Here is a 23,796-nt window from a genome sequence, read left to right on the forward strand (position 1 = left end):
AGCTGGACTCTGGACTTCTGGATGTTTGAAGACTTTCAGGAATCCCCAATATCTAGGCAATATCATTTCCATTAAAAGTAACATGAATCTTTTCAACTTTCACTAAATGTCGAACCTCCCCAAGCTCAGTTGTAGGCCCAGCTTGCTTCTCATCCTCTCCAAGATTTCAACTACCATCTAAATGCTTTGGGCACCCAGTTGCGTACCTCGAGCCCAGTCATCTGCTTTGACCTTCAGAGTCATGTCCCACGTTAAATCTCTACTTGATTATTGGTGGTACCCCAAATTCAGCGTGTCCAACTAGCCAGGGGTGTCATCTAAGTGAATTAATTATTTATGAAGTTCCATGTCCCTCATGCTAAATTTCTGGTGCACTGCTTCAGTCATGCTGATTTTATTGGTTAAATCTCTCTTAAATCCATACATTTCTCTCCTTTTCCATAGTCACTGCTGTAGCCTTGGTCACCATGATTTCCTGCCTGGATGCCTCAACTAGACCTCTCACTGTCACTTCTTCTTCCCTTCTGGCTCCTCTCCAGTGCTCTTTTCAATGTGAATCTGATCGGGTCTCCTGCTTTGTGTAGGGCCATTCAGCAGGGCCCCATAGTTTGCACACAGAAACCCAGAGTCCTCGGTGTGGCCTCCAAGAGCAGCATGGCTCCCTTGGTAGTGTATCTTCCTGCCAAAGGTCCGGGATTAACCTTCTGACATTTTCATCTGGTTAACTTTTGGCTGCTTTCTAGACCTTACCTCAGAGGAAACTTCCACAGAAAAGCCCACTCTAGCCCCTTAAACTGTCCATTGCACCTGCCATGACGTGCAGCTGTACACTTGGTTGTGTGCTTCCTGACCAGTGTCTCCCCACAGGACCGAAGGCCCACAGGCGCCATGTGTTCTAGCTGGAGAGCTAGCAGGAGCTTTGTACTGAAGGATCTTTTAAGCCAAGTTAGGCTATTTGGAATTTACCTTAAAAGCAGTGGGAAGTCTCTGGAGGAGTTTTAAGCGATTGGATTTTCACTTTGGAAGAATCATCTTGGATGAGGTGCAGAGAAATCCAGACAGATGCTCCCAAAACAGAAATGAGAGAGTCACAGTAGTGGCAGGTCACTGCCAGTCTTTCTCTAGTCCATTTCTGTCCCTCCTCTCTGAGTCCAGCCCAGGTGGTTACCCACCGATCCTCGCAGTCAAGTGCTTGATCATATCTAGTCACTTGAGCATTGATTGAGTTCCTAACCATGTGCTCCACACTGGGAACAATAAAGTGAGAAATGGTCCAGGTCCACATGTGTATCGCCAGTCCACGTCTCTCACTCTGGTGGGAGAAAGTGTTTGATGAGCAGAGAGTGAAATCCTGCGTGGAAGTGCCACCTTGGGAGTTTGAGTGGCATTCTCAAAGGACAGAAGTTATAACTAAAACAATTCCTTGGTACAGCAAGAAAATGCCTCACAGAGGAGGAAGCACTTGAACTAGGATAAACTAGGTAGGAATGGTGGATTTTGTCAGGTAGAAATGAATGGGAAGGGCATTGTAATTGGCTGGAAAGGCACAGGTAAAAGGCCCAGAGCTGTAAAAGGGCGTGGCACACTGGGGAGTGGCATTAGCTCTGCTGTCTCACAGCTGCAGAGAGGATGTCTGGGAACGGGAATGAGGAGGGTAGTAGGAGATGGAAAAAAACAGGTATGTTGGGGCTGTTTTGTAACAGGACTAGTGTTCTTGACTCAGGAGAATCATACTGTAGGCTGCCGGAAATCACTGGACCATTCTTAGTATCTGTGGATTAAAAAATAGCACATGAAGAAACACTTTGCATTGAAGGCCTAATGGTTTATTAGGAAAGCAGTGACTGAGCCAATGAAACTAATGATGTTCTGAATCCCAGAGACTGAAGAATGACTAAGGTCCTGAGGGAAGCGACCTGGTTCTCTAGGGAAGAGAGGGCCATGGTTCCCAAGGGCTGGCCTGGCCTGCACTGGGAGCCTGTGTCCTGGGCCTGGCTGCACGCTGGCATGCTCTGCCGTGACAACAGTCTGGGTTTGTGTTTTGCAGTTCGGTGGAGAATGGGAGACCACCCGATCCTGCAGACTGGGCTGTAATGGACGTCGTCAATTATTTCCGAACAGCGGGATTTGAGGAGCAAGCTAGTGCTTTTCAGGAACAGGTAACTGAGTCTAGAGAAACACGTGATGAACAACAGTTGCTCACCTCCCTTCCCCACAGAGGCAGGAAGGAATGAGGAGGAAGAGGGCCAGGGAGCAGTGAGGGATCAGTAAGGCTCTCTGCCTGTCCTGCAGTCCAGGTCTTAATCATATCAAGCCCCAAGATACAGAGGAGGGTGGGGAATGGAAGAAGAAAAGTGACAAGCTAATGATTCCTTCCTGCAAGAGGAAAACCCAGGCCCCGAGACACAGTCACAGCTGCAGAGAGGAGGGCTAAAGCCCATTTGCAGCTGCAAATTCTGAGAGACCAACAGCCCCACCTTCAACATAAACACACTAGAAAGCAGAAAACAGAAAAGAATGAAAACAGAGTGACTAATCTGACTTAGAGACAAGCAGCCTTGTCTACTACTGGCCTTTGCCCCAGCTGAGCGAATAGCCTCTTCCAATTTGCTTTCCAAGTGCTTAGCAAAGTAGAGTGGTAAGGGCACAAGATTTATTTAAATCCTGGTTCTTCTAACACTGTATAACCCAGCCAAGTTATTACATCTCTCCGAGTCTTGGTTTGACATCTATAACATGAAGCTATCAATGCCTCACTTGATTGGGTGGTATTGTAAGGATTCAAAGATAGTGTACGCACAGTGCCTTCGATAGTCCTGGCACAATGTTAATGCTCCCCAAACGTTAATTCCCTTCTCTTAGGTCCAGGGTTAGCATTGGAACGAGGGAGGGAAAAGCAGGGGGTATCTTCCAACTGTCTGGGTGACTCCTGGCCCCATTTTTCAGGCTGGATCAATAAGGATGGTGCTTGAGGTGCTTTGCCCATGAAGAAGCAAATTGGGGAAGCATATTGTGGTCCACACCAGATTAGCTCTGTAAGAAAACACAGAGTTCCTATCTCCCCGTCAATAAAGGCTGCCATCTTCCTAGCATTAAATCTAGTATTATACTCGAAGACATTGTGAACTGATGAATATATCAGGCTGCTTCTTCCACATCCTGTTCGCCCGCTCTTACTCTCTCCAGCTGAGTTTGGATAGTTGAACTTTTCTAATATCATATATGCCAACCTCTAGGTTTCCTTCAACCAATGTTTCTTTCAAAGTTGATCCCTGTATATTTTTTTGCTAATTTGGAACATTTGGCAAAATAACAGCTTAAATAACTTCAAACCCACCAGAATAACTAAAATGAGAAAGATTGATAAACTCAAATATTGGTGAGGATGTGGAGCAACCACACTCTGTTACATCATTGGTGCGAGTGTAACATAAACATTGATACATCTACCCCATGATCCAGTAATTTCATTCCTGAGTATTTACCAAAGGGAAATGAAAACATATGTCCACAGAAGATTTGTACAAAATTGTTCTTAGTAGCTTTATCCATAATAGTCTAAAACCAGAAGCCTAGGCGTCCATTAAGAAGACAATGAATATACAAACTGTGGTATAGTCACACAGTGGAACACTACCCAGTAATGAAAAGGGATGAACTACTGATCCGTAACAGTCTGGGTGAGTCTCAAACATCATGCTGAATGAGAGAAGCCTTACACAAAAGATTTTACACTAATAGTTCCTGTCTCGGTCCTTTTGTGATGCTATAACAAAAATACCATAAATGGGATGGCTTATAAACAACTATTTCTCCCAATTCTGGAGGCCAGAAAGTCCAGGATGCAGGCAGCTGCAGATTTCATGTCTGACAAATGCTCGCTTCTGAGACAGCCATCCTTTTGCTATGTTCTCAAATGGAGGAGGAGGTGAGAGAGCTCTCTGGGGCCTCTTTTATAAGGACACTAATCCCATTCAGGAGGATTCTGCTTTCATGACCTAATTAGCTCTCAAAGGCCTCACCTATTCATAGCATTACTAATACCCCTACTATGGCTTGGGGCTAGGTTTTAACATATGAATTTGGAGGGGCACAAACCTTCCCACATTAGCAGTTCCATTCAGATAAAGGTTGAGAACAGGAAAGTGTGTGAGTAGTAGGAAAAATCGGACCAGTGGTTGCCTCTGGATGGATGGGAGAGGAGAATGACTGGGATGGAACATGAGGGGACTTTCTGGTGATGATAGTGCCTATGTCTTGATAAGATTTAGGGTTATAAGTGTGCGTATTGGTCACTGCCTGTGCACAAGTATATGCAAATGGCTCAGATTTCTGCATTGCATAACCTATACATTTTACCTCAAAAGGAAAAGAATTATGAAAATAATTAAACAGTTAATGACATACAAACTGAAGTAGTTAGTTTACTATTTATTGATGTATAAAACTGAAATGCATCAACATGTGGACTCACAATTAGATAGAGGGATGAGTAGATGGATAGACATGATAAAGTACATGAAGAAAATGTTAATCATAGAACCTAAGTGTTGAGAATACGGGGTGTTCATTATAATATTTGTGCAACTTTTCTTTATGTTTGAAAATTTTTATAATAAAATTGTAGGGAAAATAGCTCAGGTTGGAAAGTAGAAGGTTGATCAACTGGAATATATTTGATTTTGGTTTGTAATGGTACAAGGTTCATTTGTATCATTGCAGTTGAGTACTACACCTCTGAATTTGAACAATATTGTGAAAGGTTAACAAAAAACAGAAAAGGACTTGGCTAAAAGGTCTCTTGGCTGCATTCCCAGCTGCCCAAAGTGCTTTTAGAGTGAGTTTCTGCTCAGATTCCTGAGGCATAGGTCTCGGGTTTGGGTCGGGGCTGTTCTTTGGGCCTTCTGGAGTCTGCGCAGAATTCAAAAGGACCTCAGAAATGGAACTGGCCAGTTCTGAGCTTGGCCCAGGAGCAGGCCCTTTCCACACAGATGGCATCATTCTGGCACTAGAGACACTTTGAGGCCTTTGAGAGACACAAAAGGGAACAAATTTTCCCAAAGCATTTCATTCAGAAGTCCTTCAAGGGGTGGAGGGAAAGGAACATCATCTTGCTACTGTGTTGAACCCGCCAACTCAGGGGCCTGGGAAAGAATTCCCAGGGGACTGGAGTTTCTTAAGCATGGTCTAGAAACTGGAGTTCCTTCATTCTCATGGAAGGGTGGCTGAGCAGGGGAAATAGTCTGCCTTGAATTATTCTCTAGAAGTGATGCAAAACTTCCTTCTGCTGTGAATTTATCATTGTCTTTCCTCTGCCCATTAAAGGAGGGTGAGAAGAGAGTTACTCTACAGGCTCCAGCTGATAAGACAAGTAGCTGCTATGATTTTTAGGGGGACTGAAGATTAGGATATCTAACATGTTAACCTCCCTCTTCCACCATGGTTCAGAGGCCTTTAGTGTTCCACCTCCAAGGATCTTCCTGGCAATGAACTTCAAGTAGTCAGCGGTCACTTACCAAGTTCACCCCCAGCCCAAAACACATGACCTTCCTGAGCATATCTTCTAGGTCACAGCAGGCGCATCCTTTGATCTCCTCAGGGAAGGCTTTGTCCTGCCTTTAAATGTAAGCAGGTGGGGATGGAGAACATCCCCTAAACCACCTTAGAAAAGGAAAAGTCCAGAAAGGGTAGCACAGTTGCCAGTGATGTGGGGAGCTGTTTCATGCTATCTCTTATGGACTGTTTGTGTCCCCCCAAAAGGTATGTGTTGACACCCTGACTCCCAAGGTGATGGTAGTAGGAAGTGGGGCTTTTGAGAGAGAACTAGATTTAGGTGAGGTCATAAGCATGGAACCAGAGAGTTCTTTCTCTCTCTACCATGTGAGCATACAGCAAGATGGCAGCTATGTGCAAGCCAGGAAGAGGGTCCTCACCGAGAATCAAACCATGTTGCCATTGTGATCTTGAACTTCCAATCCCCAGAACTGTGAGAAATACATTTCCACTGTTTAAGTTATCTAGTCTATGGTAGCTTGTCACAGCAGCCTGAGCTGAGCAGGATGCTGACACTGATGCCAGATGTGTCTACCCACACAGGCTACTTTCAGGAGAGTGTATGTGGTCTCCCAGTACATAACTGAATATTACGTTGCTCTAGCAACCAGACTGGGATGTGGCTTTCTAGCAGCATGCTCCCTTGGAAGCTGTCAGGCCACTGAGCAACATTCATCCAAAGGGCAGGAATAGTGTCCCATGTTCCTGTGGTATGGAGTGGCACCCACATTATGCTAGTGATCTTGCTCTGTAACCTCCTTTTCTCCGTGCAGGTAAACTGCCACATGACAATTATCTCCATTAAATTTCCCTCTGGTTCAGTTATCTCCATTCAGTTTTCTTCTGGCAAACCTTTTCTGAGCTTTTTGTGTGAGCTGAAGCTACAGGCTGAAAGAACTGTCAAAGGGAAGACCCCTGCACAGCCCCCAGCCTATACCCCGCCAACGAATTAATGTTAATTGTGTGTGTGTGTGTGTGTGTGTGTGTGTGTGTGTGTGTGTGTTGGGTTGGGTTACTGTTCTGGTCAGTCTCCTTTCACGATCAGTGATGTTAGTCTCCTTCAGGTTGGCTTGTGGTTTGTATCATCAAGGGACTCGGGCCCCCTGGCCACGTTTGCACTGTGCTCTAGAGCATTCACTGGCCCATAAGAGCGGGAGCCAGGGGGAGCCCTTCCTGCGCAAGGCAGTGATTCCAGCACTGTTAGTGCTACCTCTCTTTCCCAGAGACATCATGGCACAGTGGCAATTTTCCTAAGTGTTTTCTAGCAGACAGACTTAGGCTGTGGTGAAGGGTGTGAGTGAGAGTCAGGACTCCTGGTTTCTTTTCTCTTAAATTGACACATCATCACTGGACGGTCCTGGACAGTTCGCCTTTCTAGGACTCAGGTTGCTGTAGTGCATGTGGACTTAAGCAAGCATAGTATTACTCAAACTCCTGCTTTAATAGTCAGGTGTTATTTTAGAACTTGCCCTCATGAAGTATGCTTTCAGTGCACAGCGTAGGTAGGGCACAAACCCACTTCAGGTGTTGTATATACACAGTTGAACTTTCATGACTAGCTGATAAAAAAATTGGAACTTGCTCATGGATACAGGTTGCCTGGTTTTCAAGAGTCAGAGATACTTTAGAAATTTTACTTTTCTAAGAGCTTTAGTCTGTAACAGGGAACCTTTTGACTAAGTTCATTCAAAAACATCACCATTTTCCTCACAATGAACATTAAGGATCAGGTCATTTTTGTCAAACTCAGAAGGCTAAATGAGCACCATTCTGGCAGTGCAGTGTGGCAATGTCACCCCCTGAACTGGACCCTAACTGCGAGTCACAAAGACAGTTCTGTGCATTTGCAGTGAAGTCACTTCATTTCTGTCTGTATTTGTCTGACTCACACACTTATAATATATATACTGAATACATACTCTGAAGAAGATGGAAGACAGAGAGCTGCCATGAAATCAGTGTCATATAATTTACATTGTTCAGATTCCTCAAACTTATGAGTGAATGACATCAGTGATTCTGTTTTTAGAACATATGTATCACTGACATAATCTTTTAATTAGAGTATCATGATGAAATCATATGCAACTCAAGGTGTCAGATTAATTTTACTCTTTTATCTCCTTATTTTCCCCAAACCACATGACTAGGAACAGGATTTTACTCTGAAATGTCCAACTGGGTGTTTAAGCCATTCATTTGAAATGCAGAAATTGGCATTTCTTTTCAGGTTGTTTTTTGCTAAATTTTGATATGTTTCCAAGGCCACTGACTTAATAAATATAAGCAAAAATTCTTACTGCTACAGAGTGCCGAGTAAAACTAACCAGCCTTCTCACCCAGAGCAGTCGAGCAGGGAGGCCCTTTGGAGCCGCCCGAAGCACGCGTTCCAAATCACAGCCGGATGGGTTTCGACTGTGCTGATTTTAAATGGATAACTCCTAATAAGACCCAGAAGAAATCTAGGCTGTGGGGGGTCTAAAGCTTACACAGTTCTAACGGACTGCCTCGAGGGAAAAAATTACAAAATTATGAATACAAAATTGCAGAGGCAAAACTTGAGCTTCATTAGCTTCGTGGCAAATCCAACTCTGAATTAGACTGGCTGAAACCCCACAAATTAGAAATAACTTTTATTACTTTATCAGCATTTCATAGTACTAAGTACTGAAAATATTCAAGGTGTTTTGATACTTGATATTTCTTAACAATAGAGCACTTCTGAAATGCTTAAAATATAGCATATAGTGAACAGAGGAAATAGCAACTTAACTGCTGATATGTTCTTCAGCCCACAAAAATTTAGAAAAGAGTTAAAAAGCAAACGGGTAATGTTAGCAATACGAAAATAGCCAAGAGAATTGAAAGCAAAACTGATAAGAAAAGAATCTTTTGATTTTTTTTTATTGAAATAGATTTCCATAAACCAAAAATTCTAAAAAGCTGTTTAAATCATTCATTTGAAATTGGAATAGTTTTAAGACATTATAAGATAGACAGGTGTGTGGTGCTTCTTTGGTTTATCCACATTGGTTGTTATAGCTTTTACTAACATTCATTAAAATATAAGACTGTCCTAGTAAATAATGCTCATTGTTACAAGTACTCTTTCAGTTGAATAAAGTCACCAGAACCCATTATAAGTACAAGAACCGTTTGAAGGATGCACAGAGGATTTCGGGCAGAGGGAGGATCCAATACCAAGGCGTGGGGATGTGCAAATGACATGGTTTATCCTGTGAACGCCAAGTACCTTAGAGTAAGACGAGTGGTCCAGGGAACACCCAGGGATTGGACTGAAAGGTAAATAGGGATGTAGGGGACCGTCTTGTTTGCTTGGCAGAAGAGGACATTACCTGACAAGCACTAAGGAATGGCTGAAGCGTGGTAAGCAGGGAGTGCCATGATGAGATTTATGTTCTCAAAAGATCAGTCCAGTGGCAGTGTGGAGAGTGGCTTGGAGGATAGGAGGCCAAAGGTGAGAAAGCTGCTGTAGTGGCTCCATTGGCGATGGACAGTAAGAGATGGGTTAGAGAGTCTAGGAAGGCAGTCAAAACAACTTACTGGATCATTAACAGAAGATTGTAGATTTGTCCCATTCTGGTTCTCTGATGGGTAGCCCCAGGACTGAGCTCAGTGCTCTCGATTGGGAGATGGTGAAAGCTTGGGTGACTGCCAGGTTTCCAGGTTTGCTGGTTGTAAAGTACTGCCATTAACCAGGATGTTTGTGGGAGGTAGCTTTAAAAGAGCTGTAATGAGCACGGTTTGGGGCATGTTAACTTTGAGGACCTATAGGTCATGCAAGTGGGTATATCTAGTACACAGCTCAGGGGACAGATGAGCCCGAGAAACAGAGGATGTTTAAGAGTCATCAGCACTCACAGGAGGAGTAAGAATGAGAGGGACATTTAGAAGGAGATCTTAGAAAAAGGCCAAGGACAGCACCTTGGGGAACACCAAAGTTTTAATTGTTAGGAGAAAAAAAGGCAACTAGTAAAAGCAACTGAGAAAGAATACTCAGGGAAGTGGGGAAGAGAACCAGTAATGAGAGGTTGTATAGAAACTCATAAAGGGAAGAGTTTCAGGGAAAATGCAATGATTAACAGGATCAAATGCTGCAAAAAGGTGACGCCCAGAGACATCCGTGCGTACCAGTGGAGTTTCAGTTGAGTTGGGAGGACGAAAATGGATGACCCTTTCCTCCTTTCAGTTGAGTTGGTGAGGAGTGAATGGGAGACAGGCAAGTGGAGGAAGAATCAGTACCTACAGGGCCACATAGACATGAGGGCTCTTTCCTCATGAGAGAGGAGACACTTAAACTTACTTACATGTAGGAAAGTAACCAAAAGAATTAGATAAGTTAAAATGGAATGAAATTGAGGACAGTTAAATAAAGCAAACTCCCTCAGGATAAGGAAAGGGATGAGATCAAAAGAGTATGAAGGGGTAAGGATATGGAGAACTTGAAACCCTCGTGCACTGCTGGTGGGAATACAAATGGTGCAACTGCTGTAGAGAACAGTGTGGCAGTTCTTCAAAAAGTTAAGCATAGAATTACCATGTGACCCAGCAGTTCTGCACAAAAGAACTGAAAAGAGGTACTCAAACAGACGTATGTACACAATCTTCATTGCAGCATTAATAACAATAACCAAGTGATGGAAACAACCCAGGAGTCCACGAACAGATGAACGGATGAAGAAAACATGGTATATACAGACATTGGAGTACTACTTGCTTATAAAAAGGGATGAACTTCTGGCACACACTGCAACATGAATGAACCTTAAAAGCATGCTGAATGAAATAAGCCAGTCAAATAATATATGATTCCATTTATATGAAACATCTACAATAGGCAAGTTCATAGAGGCACAAAATAGATTAGAGGTTATCAAGGGCTAGGAGGAAGGGGAGTTATTGCTTAATGGAGTTTCTGTTAGAAGTGATAGAAGAACTTAAAAAAATTGGCAGTGGTGATGATTATATAACATGGTGAATGCAATTAATGCTACTGAATTATACACATAACAATAGTTTAAGTGGCCTATGTTGTGTTATATATATTTTCCCACAATAAAATGTAATGTCAGCCATAATATACATGGTGATTCAATTTGATCAATAAATAAAAAGTTTAACTATTTTATATTTTTTCACAAAAAGAATATGAAGGATTAATTTTGAGCAAAACAGCGCCATCTTCCTTTGTCTTTCTAATGCTCTGGGTGAGGAGGTACATAGATACAGGGAATATTGCCTCTGTCCTTAGGACATTAACAGAATTCGTGACAGTCTCTGTTTCCTTCGCTAAACAAGGGATAAACTCCACTGCTTACAGTGGACAGGGTGGGTACAACTTTAATAAGGAACTCAGAGAGAGCAAGTGCAGAAGGTTAAGAAGAAGCAAGTGAAGAAGGTTAAGAATGGCCACCAAGGGAAATGGAAGAAGGAGCTGACCAAGAGTAAACAAGAGAACTAACTGTTCAAGTGTTCTCCTGACCCAGCTGATGCTGCTACACTGCTCATGTATGCTGTTTCATCTTCACGGCTTCTTGACTTTCTTTCCCGGCGGCACCATGTCCAGGAGTCAGAAAAGCTGGATTGCCCCTGCATGCGGTGTTTGTGATGTGGGCGCATAGAGGGCTCATGGCCTGAGAGGGCCGACCAGCGGGCACAGACTTGGTACAAAAGAGGAGCCTAAGGGCACTTATGACCCTAGAGAAAGTGGAGTTGAAATGAAAAGTGGGTGTAATGGGAGTGAGATGTGAGAGAGAGAATAGATCCTGAACAACCAGGGTTGCAGAGGTGAGAGTCTTCTGGTTGATGACATAAGAGTTAGGCTTTAAAAGTGAAGGTGACATTGTGGAAATGGTGGGTGTATTAGAGTAGACTAACTGCCATTACAAGGAGATGAAAATGTGTGTAATGACTTAATTACAGTAGAGGTTTATTTCTTGATTATATGAATAATCCAAGTTTGGTCAATGGGGTGTCTGTTTCACAATAATTCAAGGACCCAGGATGGAGACTCTGTCATCGTCAACCAGAAGCTTTCAAGGTCATCTGGGTGACAGTTTCGTGTAAGGGTAGGTAGTAAGGAGGAGTCAGTCCGTGTAGGTGGTTTTATTGGCCAGACCTGAAAGAGGTACACACCAATCCCTTCACATGTCATTGGCCAGAACATAGTCACATGGCCACGCCCAATTGCAAAAAAGTCTGTGAAATGTGTAGTTGTGTGGCCTAGAAAAAAAAAACCAACCAGCCCTGGCTGGTGTAGCTCAGTGGATTGAGCATGGGCCTGTGAAGCAAAGGGTCACTGGTTCGATTCCCAGTCAGGGCACATGCCTGGGTTGCAGGCCAGGTCCCCAGTAGAGGACACATGAGAGGCAACCACACATCAATGTTTCTCTCCCACTCTTTCTCCTTCCCTTCCCCTCTCTCTAAAAATAAATAAATAAATAAAAATTTTAAAAAAAGAACAACCAACAGCCCTTGCTATAATTGAGCTTTAAAGCCATTTTAAAAGCATTTGCTGTTGTGATAGTTGCTACTTAGTTTTGTTAAGTCCAGAGAGAAATTTCAAAAGGCTAACTTTAAAAAATCAACTGAAGTGAAGAAGTGAAGAAGCCTTATCTGACCATACATGGGAAGAATTCATTTCTAATTCTATTCTTTAAACCTACTCCTTTTTTAAATCTAGGCAAACATCTCTATAACCCAGTTTCCTCATTTGGTGAACTGACTTTCATACTTTTTCCTTCATCAGAAATGCATACAAGATTTTTGTGTGTATGATAGAGCCCCTTTATCACTCATTTTGTGTTAGCAGCAAATATTAAACACCGGCAGGCACCCATTAAGTCACTAGCCCTTACAAATAAGCCAAAATGAATTTTGTGCCTGATTTAAGTGCAAGGCCCTTTTTGCTTTGTACTGTTACTTTAATAAATGAGTGAGATTTCTTTTTGAGCTACATAAATATTTTATCTCTGTTAACAAGCTGCTCAGTGTTGAATGTTTAAACTAGGTGAAATCTTCCCTAGTTTCTGTATATTATCCACCCCAAATTCTCTGCCAATAACAACGCAAGGCAAGCACAGCATCAGCTGAGGGTCATTGCCTGATAGTGTTGAGTCACAATGACTCCGCCCACAGTATGCTGGGAGGGCAGGCGCGGGCAGAGGCACTGTCCAGGCCCCCCTACCAACGAGGAATTCCTCCCCCGGAATAGACTCTGTCCCCAGGAACCATGGGATAAGATTCAGAGGGTCTTTATTTAGACTTGAATAATTCACCACCTTCCTTTTCAAGACTATATGGAAATTCTTCAGAAAATAAACTGTGTGTCTTGGTGAGGAAAGATCCTTTAAAGAAACATGGTGAATTATTACAAAGTTCTCGGGGTGCCTCCAAATGCTTCCTCTTGTGATATTAAGAAGGCTTATCATCAGTTAGCTCTTCAGGTGCACCCAGACAAGAACCCGGAAAACAAGGAGGCAGCTGAGGAGGAATTCAAACAAGTAGCTGAAGCCTATGCTGTCTTGTCGGATCCCAAGAAACGCAACAACTATGACAAGTCCAGAGGGAACCACATCAAAAGGGAAAACAGAGGAGACGGTGGAGACAAAAACTATTTGAAGAAGGAACTGTGGTTTGAGAGGCCACACTGTGGTTTTCAAAATGTCTTTGAAGATGAGGACCTCTTCTTGGGAGATTTTTTTCCCACCGGCTACATGGGTAGAACCAGATCCCGCTCCTCCTTCTTTGACGTGACCCCCATTTTGGACACAGGATTTTCTACTTTTGTATCCCCGGGCTCCAGACCAAGTTCTTCTTCCTCTAGGACATTTGTCCCCTATGTAAGCAGTGGGATGGGAAATTTCAGACTGGTCACCACTTGTAGCCAGATAGTGAATGGCAAGAGAGTTGTTACAAAGAAAGTTGTAGAAAATGTGAAATAGAAGACTGAAGTGGAAGAAGAAAGCCTATTCCGTCAGATTCCTCTACGTCACTGGTAAGGAGCTGCTGTGAACTCTTTCACAGGCAGACTTTCCTGAGAGGCCGGTGAGTCTGATGCTCACCAGAGACAGAATCAAAATCTGAGAGTGTGTTGAACTGGAACGGACAGAGGTGAGCTTAGTCCAAACATCTCCTTTTACAGAGAAAGAGAGTAGTGCTCCATATGTTTTACAAGGAACTGGAAAGCAGCAGAGTTTGGCCCTTAGGACCGGGTCTTCTGATTCTAAATTGACCCTTCTTTTCCCTGTGCTATGTCGGGATGCTGAGACCGCCACCACAGACACAGCCTCCTGAGTCAGTGCTGCCGTAAGCGCTGACTTCTCGATGCTTACTCTGCCCCACCCCGCTACCCTGCAGTTCGCTCTCTCTCCGTGGTCACTCTTTCTCTTTCTAGCCTTCCTCTTAGTTTCTTTTCTCCCCACCTCATCTTCTTTCTTCCTATATGTTTCCAGTGAACTATAGCACAATTAGATCGGTTGAAAGAGTTATCTACATATAGATCGTTAGCAGAGAGAGTGAAAAGTAAATGGGTTAAGAACTTTTATATACCTTTTTTAAATAGCTAGCATTTATTGAGCACTCAGCTGATGTCAGGAATTCAACTTCACATATGTTATCTCAGTAATACTTCCATAGTGAAATATAGTAACTACTTTCCCCATCATATAGATAACGAAATGAGACTTTGATTAAGTATCTTGCTCCAGGCCCCATCTAATAAGCAGTAAAGTAGTGTCTTACATCTATAGATCCCTCTCATTTATCTTTAGATTTAGGGTCTTGCCCTCACTGGAAAGTTACACCTGTCATCTCTGAATCTTACTTCCATGCAGGAGTACTTGCTGGAACTTATTAAGTATGCAAACATTTTGAATATTTTTGCCCAACAGGTGCTTGGTTACTTTTACATGAAGACAGAAGATATAAGCAATGTAAAAAGTTTCAGTGAAAACCAGCAAATGATTATTCCCTAATGCAGATATATAAATTGGATGCCAAGATGTGAATTATCTTTTTGTTTTGGCTTTAATCATGATATTCATGCAGTCATGAGATTTTTTATTTGTTTAACTGGATGTGGTCATGCTCCAACCCATTCATTTGAATGGGGTTCATAGGCCAGGTTCCTTGTGGGAAGTTACTGACAGAGTCTGCATTAGCACTCTATCAGTTTCCAGTCTTAGGCTCAGTCTAGTACATTCACCATGCTGACTGGCACAATTCGGGTTTCATTTGCATCACAGACTTTTATACAAATTATGTAACAAATGAGGAGCTTTCTTAATTCAAGGAACACTCCTGTGTTTGTGATTTTTATGTAGTTTTTCAATTTTTTAACATTTTAATAGATGTTTTGAACTTGAACAGGAATATTCCTGCATCACTCTGGCAGAGGGCAGCGTTCAGGTACAGAGCACTGCTCCAGAATGGAAACAGAAGGAGGATTTGAAATGAGAACATACATAACTCGTTTCTTTCAAAGGCCATACATTTCCACTCAGTAGTCATGGAGAACCTCCTATACATCCGGCACTATGCTAGTTGTCTTACATGACAGCGTCACATTGAATCTCCGGAATCCCTCATGGGTTTATCTCCATTTTACAAGTGATGAAACTGGGGCTCAAGGAAGTTAAATCTCTTACCAGGGGTCACACAACAAGTTGTGGAGAACAAGGGTCAGCCTGTGATTTGCTTGACCTGGAAGCTTAGTTTCCAATATGCTCCTGTTTGCCTGAACTACCAGTCACGATGTAATAGGAAAGTTTTGTTGTACGTATGAGCACTATGCATTTCAAATTTTTTAAATAAGGAGTTCCAACCCTGGACTGATGGCTCAGTTAGTTGGAGCATCATCCCTATATCCACACTTTGTGGGTTCGATTCCTAGTTGGGACGTGTGTGGGGGGCAACTGAGTGATGTCTCTGACTCTCTGTATCTCTCTCTGACTTTCTCTTTCATCAGTATGTCCTCATATGAGGGGTTTTTATAGTGACAATTTCCAAACAGAGCTTCCTTTTACAATCCCTAGTCTGAGGTGAACCGCAAGAAGAAAGGGAAAATCTAATTGGAGCCTGGAACATGATTTTTCATTTTGTCTTAAATAAAATCCAAATTTCAGCATTTTTTGTAGACATACTTGGCTTCTGAGAGAAATGCTGAGTTGTAGAGGACTTTTCGCTAGCAAAGATGTTTAAAAATTCACTTTCAGTTAATCAAGGAAGTTTTCTTGTTGTATAGAAATGCAGGCAGTGACATCTCTTCCTGATGCCTGTTTAAAATATGTAGTAAGTAGGAGCAAATACCAGCAAAGGAAAGATGGAGAGAGGAAAAGGCTTTGCCACTTTTTTAAGCATTTCAAGTGAGTCAGAGTTCATCTCAGCATGTAAGCTAGAGCATGAGCTTTGAAGGTGCTTGTGATTCAGGTTCCTGTCACCTCACAGTGCCTTCAGAATAGCCACTGTGACTTCCAGGTGTCAGAAGCCCTTCTGCCAACTCTCAGACTTGCAGGTTGTACTGATGGGCCCTCTTTGGGATTACTAGCCGCTGAACTAGAAAAAAAAAACTTTAGGGTTGGAAATTCAGTCCCTATGTCCTTAATTTTCCCCTCTTACCCTGTTTAACCAACTGCTTTTTTAATGCACTATGGTTTTGAATAGTTGTCTCCTACATATTAATGAGAGATATTTTGGTTTTTAGTAGATGACAAAATAAAGGTTTCCAACATTCAAAAATACCACAGACCAGTTAGAAGTAATTCCTTGTCCTTCTGCTCTGGTTCCTATTAGGTGTTGACAAGGGAAATGAGGACCATGATCCTGTCAAGGAATAACGACAAGTGATTGTATAACTTGCTGCTCAGGGACAGGGAGCATTTGCAAGGGTGTTACCTCATGGGATCCTGTCAAAATCCCCTTACCCCCTATTACCCACGGAGGAGAGAGAGGAGGAAGGGAACTTGCCTAAGGTCACAAAGTGGGTGTTTCTTCAGCCCCTTAGCCCAGCTATTTCTCCCCCACACAGAGATGTTCTATGCACATTTTCTTCACAGTCTGGCAAGTACTTGAGAGAGTTTGGAGGAATGGCCCCCTTGGTCATGGTACAGGAGGGAGACACAGTTTTATGTAGCTACAGTTGCACATTGGGTCCCCTTTCTCTCCCTCGGTGGGAGAGTGGGTATGCATGTATGTGTGCAGAATGATGAAACAGATATGTTGAGGTTTACCAAGCATACACAACTGGCCCATCTCTCGAACCCATGTTCCCTAAGGACTAACTCAGCTTCTCTCTGCAGTAAGTGGTTACAAAAATAAAGTGGAAGCATTCTCAGTGCTTGCTTTCCAGAAGTTTCAAACCACTTTCTGTACTCAGGGTCCTTGTATCTTTCATGAGAAGTCTGTTTTATTTTGCCCAAAAGGTTTGTAGTTCTCAGGTTAGTTGGAGTGAAGGATGCCTGGTTGGGTACCTGAAGGGTGTAGGGAGTGGACTCTTGAGAAAAGGGGAGAGAATTGCAGTGGGCAGAGCCCTGCCCCTCACTACCTTATTTGGAATGTCAAAGCTCCATTAAGAGGAAGCGGGGCAGGGCCTTCAACAGAGAGGGTGGTTTTCAGATAGAGGCAGGTGATTCTCCTTTCAAAGGGCAGGAAGAAAGTTCAGAGTGAGTGAGTCATTTTCCTAATGTTCATTGATGTGAGTGACAAGATTCCAGAAAACTAAGACTCTAGTCCCCATTAGTCCATCTAAACAACACACGTGTACTTCTGCACATGCCAAGAGAGACAGAGGGACTTAGGAAGAGATCATAGGCTTTGGTTGTGGGCAGACGAGAGTTCAAACCCTGTCCCATCCTTTCCTGACTTCTTGATCTTCATTCTTGATGGCTCCCTTCTTGCCTAGTTCCTGGTTTGCCTGTAAATTAAGATGATAATCCCTGCCTGTCCTAATTTATAGAGTTATTTTAGGAACTAAGCACACAAAGTTCTGCACAAATTATTGATATTTTATAAATGGGAAGTGTCATTCTTTTTGGAAGCAATATCTTTGGGTATGTATACTTAAGGGTACATACTCCAAACTTGCTGTCAGTTTTTTAAGACATTTGTGGTGTGATCTTAAAAAAAAGAGCAACTATGAAATGTATTTAATCTGAGAATAAAAGTAGAAGATGCAAGATAAAAATAGAAGTTTTCATTTTGGCTAAGTGGAAAAGTAATGATTTTAGCTTGGAGATAATCAGTGTGACTTTTTTCCTTTGAACTTCCTTCTTTTTTATTCTTGAGGCTTTGTACTTACATGTTGGCTTTACCCTCTGCTTCCATTATAGGAAATTGATGGAAAATCCCTGCTATTGATGACAAGAAATGATGTGTTGACAGGACTTCAGTTAAAACTGGGGCCTGCTCTGAAGATCTACGAGTACCATGTAAAACCTCTTCAGTCAAAGCATTTAAAGAACAACTCCTCGTAGTATGGTCCAGTTGGGGTCTCAGACCTCAAAAAATGCACAAAGACATAATTCAGTTTCATGTGATGAAACTTTGTAAACAGAATACATACATGTGTATATGTAAAGAATTTCAACCAAATGAAACGTTATCCTATTGGATAGACTAGGCAATCCATCAGCTGACCTGAATTCAGTTAGGAGGAGCAAGGAGAACATGAGAACACGTGGACAGGATAGTTTTCCTTGTGGGGTTTGTCAAAGAGAGTGAAAGAAATCAGTCTTTGACATGATTAGATACCCTTCCCCAGAAAAGCTTTGAAGTCATAAGGATTTTCTTCATTTCTTCGTAGATGGCTTTCCCAAAATTCATTTAAAAATTTAATGGAATGAACATCTTTTGGTTAGACTTGGGAAGGAGGAAAAAGAGAAAAAGATTGCTGTCTCCCTTGATTCCCTCTGCTCCTTAGAGCTTGTGTTATTGGGATGGAATTGCTGACACCCTTTTTTATAGAGGGTCCTCCACTTGACCTTATTAAGGTTTCACTGGGATATGCCGCGATGTGTGGAATGAACATGCATCTTGGCCCCTTCAGGAGAAAACCGTAGCTCTAAAAGAAAAACTTAGTTGTGTACTGGGGATATCCATCCATATTCAGCTAGCTTTCACAGGGACTAATGGTATTTTCTGTATAGAATGGCTTTTAAATGGGTTCTTTGTTTCTGGAGAAAGCATTTTTTCACTTTATGGTTGTATTTATAATAATTTGTTTCTGAAGAAATTTGCCAAGAGTTACAGATCAAAAAGCCTTGTTGCTAGCACAGAATATTTTTATATATATTCCTTCATGATGGTGTAATATTTTTTTAATTGCTCTGATGCTTTGTTTGATTCCTGGTTTGAGCACTTGTTTTTAAAAACTTGAAGAAGTGGGCTTGCTACATCTCTGTTCAAAGAGACATTTGTTCAACCTCCGTGTGTCGATGCCTTGTTGGGTTGGTGCTTTGTGGTTGCAATAAAGCATTGCTTCAGTTGATTCCTGGTGTACGTTGACCTTTTCTGTTGGTTGCTTCTGCAGTTGCGGTTAAGGATGAAGGTCACTCCTTAAAACCATGGAAAGAAAGCTGAACCTTAAAAAAATGTAGATACAGAGCCCTGACTGGGTGGCTTGGTTGGTTGGAGTGTCTTCCTGCACACTGAAGGATGTAGATACAGGAAACGCACAGATCTGTATGTGGACTGATCTTCGTTACCAATGGAATTGTCTAAGCATGCTTGGTTCTTTCTCTGATCCCCACCCAACAGCACACTTTAAGTATCCTTTAACTAAAGATTTGTGTTGTTTTGTTTTGTTTTGGTTTGGTTTGGTTTGTTTTGCTGTAGGCCAGTAGGGGTCATGATTTTTTTGGAAATTCTGATGAAAGCTGTGGACCTTCCTCTAGACAAAAACTCATATTCCTACATACAAAACTTTGCAGAGGTGATGGACTCCTCAAGTTCCCTGTTTCTTCCTCTCAAGTTAAGAATCACTATTTTAGAAAGTGTTATAATTCACTCCCCTGTGAAGGTCGTCTGGAGAACACACCGTTGTCTGAGGACGAGAGTGACAAAGCACAGGAAATGGTGTAGTGAGTGGGATTCAAAGATACACTCCAACTCCAAATTAATTGTTCACAGAGTATTCTGAAATTTGTGTATTTATTTATTTTTAATGTATTTTTCTGTTTATTGGATTTGTTGGAGTGAGACTGGTGAACGAAACTCTACAGGTTTCAGGTGCACAGTTCCACAACACATCATCTGTACACTGCACTGTGTGTCCGCCACCCCAAGTCAAGTCTCCATCCATCACCAATTATGCCGCCGTACTCTCCTCCACCTTCTCCATCCCCCTCCCCCGGCAACCACCACACTGTTGACCATGTCCATGAGTTCTTTCTCTCCTTTCTTTTTTGCTGAATCCTTCCCTCCCCCCTCCCCCCTTCCCATCACTCCTCCCTCATGGCTGTCAGCCTGCCCTCCATTTATAAGTCTGTCTCTATTTTGCTTGTTAGCTCATTTTTGTTCATTAGATTATACAAACGGGTAAAATAGTAAGGTACTTGTCTTTCTCCAACTGGAAACTTAAGTAATGCTTTGTTTTTCTCTAAGTGGGAGAGGGTCACAAAAGAGACATTTTCTGTCCCCAAGTTCTCACAGTCTACTGAGACAGCAAACAGAAACACAAGAGTAAAAGGCAGAACGTAGTTAAGTGCTGTGAGGTGAGAGTAATGAAAGGTGAGAACCGCACCTGCTGGAGACCTAGGCGGGAAAGAAGGGGCAGGGGCTCCAGTAGAAGGAAGACGGAATGAAGCACTTGATCAGCCTTCCTGAAGGTGTTTCCCACAACCGACATAGTGATTCTGTGTGAACCCGTGCCTCAAAGGGACAGTGTGAGGAATGTCCAGGCCCTGCTTTTGTGCATCCAGCTGAGACTTCCTGTAGTAGTTTGGAATAGGGTTTGGCTGTGAGTGGTAAAACCTGCCTCCCCTGCTCTTAACTCACCTCAACAGGTCATATAAACAGGACAGAAGCTTGCTTCTTTTTTAGGTAATTGTCTAGATAGGGGAACCAGGCATTCTCTGGCATGGTCCTCCATTATGGTAGGGGCAGTATGAACACCACTCTTTTTGCTCCATTATGCACGGTACTCCTTCCTAAATTTCACAGCCCAATGTGGCTGCTTTAGCTCTTGCCATTACCACTTGAATTTCAACCAGTGGGAAAATCAAAGGGGAAAGGTACATACCTCCTCAAGGACATTTCCAAGAAATTGTTCCTCTTTATATCTTCTGATACCTTGCTGTCCAGAATTCAGTCACATGGCCATAACTAAGCTGCAAAAGAGGCCTGAAATATTTCTTCTTTTTCTTAGAGACCATGGGCCTGGTTAAAATTCAAAAATCCCATAATTCTGGAGATAAAAGATATAGAATATTGGGGGATGACTTGCTGTCACCAGTCAGCTGACCATTGAACACTTGGGACAAAAGACACTAAAAGTATATCTTTAGTTGTATTTTCTCTAGATTTGAACTTGGGCTCAGACTCCTTTTAATCTGAGTGTTTTTATCACAGTCACCTTTCACACCTTATGGAAGCTTTGTTCATTAATCCCAACCTTACTCAACCAAACTTCAAACCTGGACTGCTCTATTTTTTTTAAAAAGGGAAGGAAGATATTTTTAATTGAAAGGCAAACTATTGGCCACATTCCTCTCAAGGTGCAGAGGCCCGTGACTTCGGCCACAAAACCGTGTGTCTGGGGGAGGACATGGTCCCAGGCCCAAGACTGTGTGTGCCTCACTGTCTCCTGTCACTCACTGACTGACAAACTGGACTTGCCTACCTCACCCATCAATCTCTCAGCTTCTCTGGCGTTTAGGGGCCACTTTACATTCACATCCCTCTCTCAAAACAAGTATCACCATTAATGCTGAAGACAGCCAGATAAATTCCATATTTTTAGAAATTAAATGATAGAGAAAATCGTGAGCCTTGATGTCAGCTAGAGAATGAGGATTCTGGAGTCAGGAGGTGATGGGATATTTGCAGAGAAGTGCTCATGTAGAAGAATTGGTCCACCTAAAAGGGCATGAAAAACACTCCCCGTGGGGCCCCAAGGAGTAGCTGAAACTCCGTCTCCAAAGTGATGGGATGCAGAGCTCTCACTCTGTGACACCGGTGAACTGTGGAGCGCAGTGGACTCTGAACACAGGCATCAGGACAAGCTGAGGGGGATGTAGCCTTCAGTCTTTGATCTCATTCTTTGTCATATGGAACAAGTGATAGAAGTTCATCTGTCCCCATGCATTACCATTCCAGTTTTGTAATAGCTCTCTTGTTTTCACTTATCACAACCCAAACATTCACCGTACCCACAATAATTTAGCATTTAACCAGTTAAAAAAAAGGAAAGTGAACTGAAAAGAATCAAATCATTCTTCAACTTCTGTTGACAGCTTTCAGGTAAAATTAGCAAATTAAAGATAGCCTGCCCATTCTTACTCCCAGAATGAAGGCCTGTGACAGGCAAGCCCGAGTACTGTGGCAATAAGGGCGGCTGCTTTCACACCGTTCCCTCCTACCCCCAACCCAAGGAAAAGCAGCGTGATCAAAATAGGCCACAGAGAGTAGCTGGAAGTACTTGAAATTCAGCAGGTAGGCAGTCTTTGTCCCCAGTCAACAGCAAAACCGGAGCCGCCTGATTCCTTTTCAGATCACACTGAATTTCTATTAATGTGATCTGGGTCTGCAGCTAGGAGCAGATACACACGCCACGTGGGGAAGCACGTCACGAGTTCAAGTGGGAACAAGCATGCCTTGATGCCAATAGATTTTATGCGAGAACTGTTTAATGTTAAACTTGATTATTTTTAACCAAAGGGGCCGGCAGGGTATCAGAACCACAAGGGACTTCAAAAAGTAATTGCCGCTCCGCCCGGCTCCACACCCCACACCTGAACCTCTACGATTCGGTCTCTAGGAAAGACATGTAATGAACTGATTTAAAGGGAAGCTCACAGACTGGTTGCTCTTCAGTAAAACCTAAGATGACATGTTTTCCTTTGGCCAATACAGTATATATATGTTTTCCCGATTACATTTGCTTTCTTCTAGGTCAGGCCGAAAGCTCCAGTTCATTATAATCTTTTAGTTCCCTAATCTTTTGCAGCCAGCAAAGGCATAGTTCTACACTGACTGTCTAGATCCTGAGGTATGATGAAATATGGACCCCTGTTCTAAAGCAAAGAGACACAGACAGCCTCCTTAGCATAAACTAATTCAGGAACTGGAGATTACCAGTGCAGCTGATTTCACTGAAAACAGGTTGGTAAATTGCACTGGAATGTGCAGCAGATATGAGCATCGTTTTTGATGCTCACTGGACATGATGAATACGATGAAAAAGAAACCAGTTGCTGGCAGTCTCCTCATCTGTCCTCAACAAATATCCCACGTGAGCATGGATTCTGCCCTCTGAGCTCAGAATACCCATCAGGGCACACAGTGTTCCTCCACTGCATGGGTGAAATGGATCTTTGCAGCAATTTAATTTGGGAATGTCTAATGACCCACAGTTATCCAGCCGCTCCCATATTTGGAAGCCGAATACAAAAAGGACTTACTGGTGGCGATCCATCTGCCTTTGACAGTCACTGCAAATGGGATCTGCAGGGGTCAGGCCTGGGCGCAGAGCCGTTAGCTGTTCTCTGTAATGATGGGAGGATGAAGCTACATGTTGAAAGAGCTGACTGTTGTAGGACAGATATGCTTCTTAGGAGAAAAACTTGTTAATTCTGCTTCTAAACCAGGAACAGAAGCCACAGGAAGGAGGGAGAGAGCCATGGGTGCATTAATGAGCAGCTTGTTAGCTTCATGCTGTAGCTCCAGAGGCAATTAAATAGTTTGGGTACCATTTCTGGCCAGGAGTGGCAGTTCTACAGAGGGAAAAAGATTACAACAATCACATCCAAGTTCATTTGGTGACTGTGTCTGTCTTCTATCTTCGTGAACTTCAGGAAGAGAGTTGTGTCTCACCCACACTGGGGTAGAATAACAGAGGAGCCTGTGAATAAAGCAAGAGAAGTCTTTGGCTGCTTGCAAATCGGTAGCTATATTAATTAATGTCAATTTACCTTAGGCAGGCTGCTCCTGTCTCCAGTTATCTCTAGAGAGAAATCGGGAAAGCCAGGGGTGTCAGGCAATCTCCAAATAGAAAATGAGCCCCTCTTC

At 42.8% G+C, this 23,796-nt stretch overlaps 1 protein-coding gene across 3 annotated transcripts in view; it reads left to right on the forward strand.

The window, feature by feature from the left end:
* SAMD13 (sterile alpha motif domain containing 13) overlaps nt 1–19,047 on the forward strand; it is a 50,696-nt gene extending 31,649 nt beyond the window's left edge. For all 3 annotated transcript variants that reach the window (XM_037163969.2, XM_037163967.2, XM_037163968.2), the window contains exons 3-4: nt 2,048–2,159; nt 17,901–19,047. In XM_037163969.2, coding sequence (XP_037019864.1) covers nt 2,048–2,159; nt 17,901–18,044 — 256 coding nt within the window. In that variant the 3' untranslated portion in view covers nt 18,045–19,047. The remainder of the gene's footprint in view (nt 1–2,047; nt 2,160–17,900) is intronic.
* Nucleotides 19,048–23,796: the final 4,749 nt, after the last annotated feature.

This window comes from Artibeus jamaicensis, unplaced genomic scaffold, assembly GCF_021234435.1.
Source record: "Artibeus jamaicensis isolate MK-2021 breed Jamaican fruit bat unplaced genomic scaffold, CSHL_Jam_final scaffold_1019, whole genome shotgun sequence".
In the NCBI taxonomy this organism is placed as follows: domain Eukaryota; kingdom Metazoa; phylum Chordata; class Mammalia; order Chiroptera; family Phyllostomidae; genus Artibeus; species Artibeus jamaicensis.